Raw genomic sequence first — 8,905 nt, 5'->3', positions numbered from 1 at the left:
GAAACATGGATCACACAAAGAAACATGGATCATCCAAACCATGGACACACACGGAAACATAGGTAACCTAAACTGGGGATACACAGAAACATACATCACCTTAACTATGGATACACTGAAAGAGGTTCATCTAAAAGGGGATACACAGAAACAAAGATCACCTTAATTGTGGTCATACAGAAACATACATCACCTTAATTGTAGACAGAATCATAGACATGAGAGATTGTAAAATAAGAATGGGGCGACGATAAGTGGAGAGTATAAGATAACCTTGATGATAACATGTCATTGCTCCTAGCTGATCCAGATCTCGGTTGCTTTATCAGGCACTTGTCTCATGTAAGTCGGTACGAGTAAAAAAAACAATAAGCCTTTTACCATTTTCTTCCAAATGTTAAAACTTTACAAAAATAAACGGTCGAAAGCTTATATGATATGAAACCCATCACTCAACGCAGTTTTACTGATACAAGCCACTTAATCTAGTTTTTGCGCAGTAAACAACTATATACAATATAGAAAGACTTCGACACATTTAGCGTATCAAAAAATCCTGTTTGAAATTAGGTTTTACTCAAGTCCAACTATGGAAAATCATCGTCGTATATACATTCCACTTTCTTCTCTGACAATAAGTGAAACAAATATTCGCACAAAACAGTTATAATTCAAACCGTGTCAAGTTTGAGTGCAATATGTCCCTTACGAGTACGGCTTGAATATGCTGTTTCTGTGAATAAAGTTTTCATAGTCCGAGTGGAGGGAGTGTATGGAGTGGAGCCGGTTGTGGGAGTGGCGGGAAGGGATGGAGAGGGACTGCTCGTCTTTCATGTTGACCACATGGTGATCTAGCGGCTCCTTGTCGCCATCCAGATGACGCAGCGCGAAGTCCACGGCGTCTGGCAAGTCGATAAATACGTGGTCGCGGGAGAAGCCGTCATAGACATCTGACTTTTCCATCAGATGAAGCATGTAGCGAGAGCAGCGCGCCAGGTACACTTGGATATCGATGCAGCTCAGCTCGAAGATAACAAGCTTCAGCATATCGAGACCCGTGCCGTCGATAAAGTTGATGGGCATACAGTCGATGATTAACACCTTGATCCGGAACTGATCGCCTTTCTCCTTCTCATCCGCCTGCTTTTTCTCCTGGTTGAGGGCGGACTCCTCGTTCTCCTCGTCGTCCTCCGTGATAGTGTCCGGGTGCTGCTTCACCATCGAGTCCAGTGTCGCGCCGCTCATTTCCGTCTTGATGCCATTCATCTCGTGGTGATCCGCCTCCTCATCCGATTCTTCTCCGTACTTGTCTGAGTCCTTTTCAATGATCTTGTACATGCTTTTCCGGAACTTCTCCGCGGTGGCGAAGTACAGCGAGGACTCCATACGGACGATTTTCACTCGAGGGATTTCGTGGATGGCACCGTAGTCCTCCGCATCTAGGTACAGATCCTCAGAGTCCGACTTGCCAATAGTGGCCACCCAGCCGCGCTGGCTTTGGTTTATGACAGACAGGAGCGACACGAGAACGCCCAGCGCAAGGCCGTACGGAATGTCGATAAATACAGTTGCCGTAGCCGCGATAAGCCATGTCGTAAAGTCGTTTTTGTTCACTTTCCAAAGTTTTGGCAGGATGGTTACCTGCTTGAGCAAATCTTTCATGGCGACCATAATCATGGAAGCGAGCACCGCCTTCGGACACGACTCAAAAAACTGGCCGAAATAGAAGATGAGCAACAACATAATGGCAAACGTTGACGTGGCGTTTAAAGTTGTTTTTGCTCCCATACTGGAGAGTAGGGACGCCCTTGGCGGGGCTATGCTGGCCGGAATGTTCGAAAAAAAAGCCGGAATAATGTTACACATACCGTACGAATTGAGCTCGATGTTTTCGTTTATCTCATAGCCATTTCTTCGGGCAATGATCTTTATAACTGATATGTTGAGGAAGAAGGTGACGAGGGCGATCTGGAGCGAGTACACGAGTAGCGGTCCTATAGGACTGAAGGCCGGCAGGATCGGCGTCGGGATTCCAAGCTCTACCGTCCCGATCGATTTAACAGCAAAGTTGCTGGGAAGCTTAGCAAAGTAGGAGATGATTGTCACAACCACAAGCAAAATAAAATCAATCGGAATTGCAACTCGCAATTTGAGTCGTTCGTTGATGCATATTTTCACGATGAGCAGTATAATGATACATACAACTGACACAATGACATCGGCAATATGGACAGACGTGATGTGTGCAAAGACGTTATAATAAAGTTTGACTAGCTTGCCCGCCCCCTCCGCCGGTGGCAACTTCACGCCCAGTGCGGTCTTAATCTGACTGCTAAAGATGTGCACGGCGACGCCGGTCGTGAAGCCGCTCATAAAGGACTGGGACAGGTACGTCACCAGGAAACCCATCCGGAAGAAGGCCATCAGCAGGAAGATGATGCCGCAGTAGAACGTGGAGCCGGCTACCAGCGCAATCCGTTGTTCCATGTAGCCCGAGTGCAGGTCCTCATTCACGTCGTATGTCGCCGCGGCTGCGGTCGTGTTAGATAGCAGTGTACCGTTCATGTCTAGCTCTACTACCGGGTTCTGTCCGCCTGCTGCCGCCATGCTCGCCTTCATGGCCGGCTCTAGCAGCATGTCGCCGATCATGATGGACACTATGGCGTTTGTACCTATTGAGGTGTGCGGCGCAGAGCCGAACAGCATGTAGATCAGCACGGGGAAGATGGTTGACACCATGCCGATACCCGGGGGTAGGCCCGCTAGGATCGCGTAGGCCAGACCTTGGGGAAAGTGCAACCCCGTCACTGCAAGCCCTGCCACAAGATCAGCCACTAGATTTTCCCGGAAGTTGTAGTTTTTTACAAATTCTATGATCGGCACGCGCTTGTACAGTGCCCCGAGAAAGAGGTTGAGATAGTTTCGTTTAATTTCCTGGGCTTTACGAAATGACTTTGGCACCGGCAGATATTTCCTGTCGGCTTCCGGTATGGAGGCGAAAAAGCGCTTGAGGATGTGGGGTTTGGGTCCCGAGTGGCGCCTCGTCCGCTCTGTGTGTGGTTTGCCGCCGCCATGTGCAAGCTCCGGGTGCCTGAAAAACACAAAACACGTTTGTTAGTGTCAGTAAACTAAGACGCCGTAAATGACATCTTATCATATAACTAGTCCTTAAACGACTTATTTATCTGTTTTAACTGGGTTCGTTTATAAGAGTAGAGTACACTTGTTGACTATAATTCAGTATCAATTTGTTTTGTGTTGCTGCTAGTTACAAACGGTAATGAAATAAGGGCCTTGTCAATTTTGAACTCATCAACCGATTGAAGATGAAGTGTATACTTCAAAGCATCTGATAGAGCATGTATTACGTATAGTATGGCTGTAGTCAATGTTTCGAAAAATGGAGATTGTAGGATTTTCTCGATAAACAGTTTAATAATGTTTCGTATGTAACATAAAACATTGCGAATTATCACGAAGATAAAGCATGATCGAGTACCATGTATTCAGAAGTACCGTTGAAGGTATTGGGGCGACAGATAGTTTGCAACAGCGTTTATTGTACGTACTTTGATAACCGAGCAGAACTTGAAAGTCTGTTTTAAAAAAGCCAATGCTGTCGCGGTCCGTGGTTTTATGTATTTTAGATGTGTATTAATACGGGGTTGTTTAATTATATTAACTTAGCAGAGTATTCTACGAAATAAATATGAAATAAGAAATCCTGACGTTACTATTACAACAAACGATAAATTAACGTCATTTTAGGCGTAACACTTTTCAGGAATCTATTGACATCAGAGTGGCCGTAACAAACGGGCACAACCTTTTCACAATCCCCTCCCTCAGAATCGAGAGTTGAATGAGTTAAACCGTTGTCAATAAAGATTTCTAGTTCAAAATGTTGCGTTTTTAGAGGGGGGGGGCGGTGCGTATCCCCCTGAATCCGCATGTGGTTATTAGCCTCGGGCCCTTTACAGTATTAAATAGCTTAATCGAAAATCTTACGCTAAGTTCTCGGTGTGAAATTTCTACGATATATGTCATGATGATATTTTTATTGAAACGCAGTTTACGCAAAAAGTATGCCTTGAAATTTACGATTTTAAGCCTTAGGAACTTTATTGAAACAGTCCCGAGGCGACAAGGCCATTATGCAATGACATTTGTCTTCGCTAACAGTTTCCGTTGCATTGAAACCTGCATTGCAATTGAGACCTATTCATTATTGCTAGACGCAAGCAGCAGAAACAGCGAGAAATGTATTCGTGCCAGTAAAGTCCTCGCAGAGCTATTAATACTAATATATTACAGTATGTATGATAAAAAAAATACAAGAATTTGTGAGAATCATTCGCTTATAAATGTTCAGGGTAACAACTATGGTGATATTTGTCAGAGTAATAACTTTTTTAATTAGTATTTCGATTTGAAAATTGGACTGGTTCGTTTTTGATACATCGTTTTGCTGTTGTTTCAAATTGATACTGACGTAATTGTTGACGTCAGTTCAATAGATACATTTTACATTTTAAGAATCATTTTGTAAAATAAATATAATAAATATAAACAGTATGCAAAATTCATGTTATGTGTAAATATTTCTACATCAATATCAATACATATCATGCTAAGCATTTTTGTGAAATGCATGTATAAAGACGATAATATTTCTTGATGAATACATTGTTGCCAAAGTTTGGTCTGATTTATTCCACGACAATGAAGTCCGGCGAAAGCACTATGAATAAAACATTGACCAATATACACGTCAATATGAACTTTAGGTGAATGACAGGTCATTGTATAGCTTACAGAAACCATGTTAACTACCTTTGTGATCATAATAATATATAATACGTGTTTTGTCATTTCTATTTTTAATAAATCACCAAATTAGCAGCAGTCCTCACTAAACATGTCATCACTAACTCGTTTGTGCGTAAACACGTAACTTGCTGTCAAACAATAATTTATAATATATAATTGTTTTCTGCTCATGCAATATTTTATTTCAGATTACTCATAAAAACGATGTAAAGAATTTAAAAATGCTTGGACGTGGGAAGGAAGGTGTGACCAATTTTTGCAGCAATAATTATATAATTTCAGAGATTTTTCCACTCACATCACAATTTTAAAGTTAAACTTTCCGCATAACATCTCATATTTGATTAATTGATCATCATTTTTCCTTTTAATGTGTGTGTGTTCGTCTTTCTTCAATGAACATAATAACTATAAACCTCCTTATCGAATTTCAATTTTATTGATGTGCATATCAATTTATTAATACTTAACTAGATTAAGAACAAGAACTAAGGAGGCCTTCCTGTGATTCGGTTATATATGCGGAAAAAGTATACGAAAAACAAACGGACTGATGGACAGTTTGCCAACCGAACAATATTTCACTAGTTACACAATCTACCTTGCTTGGATATGCCACCCTATTGTCTGATCGTAGGCAGATTTTACGCACATCGATTTGCGAAATTCGGGATCACTTATTTCACTTATTCATTAATAATGTGATTTGCGAAATGCGATCAAACGTGGGTCCAAGGTACCTAGTAAGGTCGCAATTTGTCCTTGTCTTACATTAAAGAGTACTTAAGTAATCAAACGCGTCCATGAACATACATGTACATTGGCACAATTGACAGCAAAATTGCTAACATGAGCTCAACCTGATACCTTAATCAGATGACCTAAACTACTCAGCCGGCATTTTCTTATTCAAAAGTGAACCGATTAGTCTCAAATGTCTTTCTCTTAAACAATTACAAAACTTTGAATCAATATTGAAGGGGAAAAGTAGAACATTTTGTGACATGGTGACAGTAATAAATACTCTGCATGACATGGTCTGCGTGCGAAAGATGATTTAAGATAAAACAAAATCGAAGTATTACCGAGAGACAAATCCTGAATTATCGAACTGTCATAGACTATCGTTAGATGTATGTGAGGTAAACCCATCAATGGTACTAATTGTTGCAGTGCCAGCTAGGTTTCCAGACATTATTTCAATCTTCAAAAGACAAACACAGTGCCAGTATTAAATTGGTATTTGTGATATACATGTGTATGCGTTTAGCGTAAAATACGTATGTGCAATTAGAGATGTATTTACTTTCTATTTACGAGCCGTTACATAACCTCCGTTACATGTAAACATTTACGGGTTTAGCTTTTATTTAAACTCTTAGAACTTGGATTCGTGTATGTCATTTTTAGCTCAAATTTTAAGATTCCACAGCAAAAGTACATTACAAGTACAGGTAAATGATGCGCATGCGCGACTAACGAGACCTACCCGGGTTCGAGGACGTGGAGCTCCCGTGATTGGCGGCGGTAGATCTCCCGAGTGATGGACTTCCGCCGCGCATTCCTGGAGGCTGACACAGACATGTTTCACGTCCTTATGCTGACATATGCCTTTTAAAAGCAAAATTGAAAAAAAAAATCACCAATTGTTTCTCAAATAATTGTTATCTGTGCGACTTATCGCGTCATTCTTCATTCAATGCAGTAGATATACTGAATGAAGTATCTTCTTACTGAATCCTTTACCCTCGTGAAGTGAAATCACTTTGCGAAGATTATTGACTGCGTTGAAACATTAAGTGTCATTCCACTCGGCAGGTTATATTTCATAAACATATAAGACAAATCTTTTAAATTTTTTACATTTCATTTTCTGCATTATTCACGTGTCGCTCTTCTGGAGACAAACAACCTTCAACAATCATTCAGCTCAAGTAAACGTTTAAATCAAACTTCATAAATGCACTGTTCCGTGAATGTATGTAGCAACTTATACATTTTTGTGCAGAAAGCATTAAATGTGTCGCATGCACATATGTATGCATGTATTGTTACGGCGAGGAAGAAGCTGACGGCATTAGTGTGACAGGCACTGTGAAATATTGATCATATTGGTTCAACAGTCACCACCCCTGATATCTTGTATAAATAATGACATAAAACTTAATCTGCTCATTAGCAAAAAATTGCTACAATAGCTTACCTGCGTAATGCTAATTACATGAACCAATATTTTCACTTGTTTGGTAAACATGCAATTTTGAACTCGCTGTAAGATTACGAATGAGGCTCAAAACAAATTCAACCAATGATTGAATTCCTAAGGAGGACAAGGTTAAATATTTCGAAAAACAGCTTTAAACGTAGATCTGTGCCTAACAAAAGTGTAGAAAATAAACATAGTGTACTATGTTTTTTTGGTTGAAGTTTTTAACACATTGCAAGCAAGTAAGAATATATATATATATATATAAGTGTGAAAAAGTTGGTCGATCAGAGTTGGGTAAATCAATGGCCGATGTCTAAAATGTTTGCCATCACATTTCTACATTTGGCAATAATAAATGACTTTGTATTCGTCATAAATCAGATAGCATGAAAATAGATTCGTCATAAACCGCGTCACATAAATATGGATTCGTCATAAATCGCGTCACCTGAATATGGATTCGTCATAAATCGGGTAGCATGAAAATGGATTTGGCATTAGCATGACTATGGATTCGTTATAAATCGCGTCACATGACTATGGTTTCGTGATAAATCGCGTCACATGACTATGGATTCGTTATAAATCGGGTAGCATGAAAATGGAATAGTCATAAATCGCGTCACATGACTATGGATTCGTTATAAATCGGGTAGCATGAAAATGGAATCGTTATAAATCGGGTCTCATGACCATGGATTCGTTATAAATCGGGTAGCATGAAAATGGAATAGTCATAAATCGCGTCTCATGACTATGGATTCGTTATAAACCGGGTAGCATGAAAATGGGATCGTTATAAATCGCGTCACATGACTATGGATTCGTTATAAATCGGGTAGCAAGAAAATGGAATCGTTATCAATCGCGTCACATGACTATGGATTCGTCATAAATCGGGTAGCATGAAATGGGATCGTTATAAATCGCGTCTCATAACTATGGATTGGTCATAAATCGGGTAGCATGAAAATGGAATCGTTATAAATCGCGTCACATGACTATGGATTGGTCATAAACCGGGTAGCATGAAAATGGAATCGTTATAAATCGCGTCACATGACTATGGATTCGTCAAAAATCGGTAAGCATGAAAATGGCTTCGTCATAAATCGGGAAGCACGCAAATGAATTCGGCAAATGACAAAACCTCTGATTGCTGGGCGTTTTAACATACTCACAATTAGCCTCGACCATAAAGCTTTCAAATGTAAATTGACAAACCATGAATTATCTTCTTTTGAACTTGACTATAATAGTCACAAATGTATTTTGCAGACAATACTACATGTTACTAATTATTTAATTATTATACTGTTAGTTTGGCTAATATATTGCAGTCTTCCCTTTACTCTCACGGTGACCTTCACTGTGACGACCATCACTGCGACCTTTAAATTGTAGTTGTTAGCAAACCTTTATGTTTCCAGTACTAAACCCCGTTTCTTTGGGTGTGCTTTGTTAAGAATCACATACATTGCCGAGTACGCCTCCTTAGACTCAATAGGTATGCCGCTGTATAGAAAATTGACCTTGACCTTTAAGGTAACACTTTAGGACGTCGTTTCTCAGTACATTAACTCACAAGACGAATTTTGATGAATTTTCAAATGAGGGTAAAGCTCAAACATTCTTATAAGTGATTAAAATAAGCTGGGATGACATGGATTGATAAATAGCATATTAAACCAAGAGAGCGACATGTAGTCAGAAACACGTACGTTAAAAAGTAAATGAAACATGTACCCTCCCACCACCCGAATGACAGCCAAATTGTTATTTTGCAGTAAATGTCTGCGGGCTAATTTTAGTAGGTATGTGTAAATAATCCATTTATGAAAGGTGGATAGGTAATAGCTTTCTTTG

The 8,905-nt window shown here is 39.9% G+C and overlaps 1 protein-coding gene across 1 annotated transcript; it reads right to left on the bottom strand.

Moving 5' to 3' along the window:
* Positions 1 to 371: 371 nt before the first annotated feature.
* Positions 372 to 6,858, bottom strand: LOC128225061 (solute carrier family 26 member 6-like). The gene is made up of 2 exons (XM_052935071.1): positions 6,320 to 6,858; positions 372 to 3,091 (listed from the first exon to the last, which is right to left on the bottom strand). The coding sequence occupies exons 1-2, from the start codon at positions 6,412 to 6,414 to the stop codon at positions 706 to 708; spliced, it is 2,481 nt and encodes an 826-aa protein (XP_052791031.1). The 5' UTR covers positions 6,415 to 6,858; the 3' UTR covers positions 372 to 705.
* Between the last annotated feature and the right edge of the window lie 2,047 nt (positions 6,859 to 8,905).

Source organism: Mya arenaria, chromosome 2 (genome assembly GCF_026914265.1).
Source record: "Mya arenaria isolate MELC-2E11 chromosome 2, ASM2691426v1".
Taxonomy (NCBI): domain Eukaryota; kingdom Metazoa; phylum Mollusca; class Bivalvia; order Myida; family Myidae; genus Mya; species Mya arenaria.
This window is presented reverse-complemented; position numbering and strand designations above follow the sequence as displayed.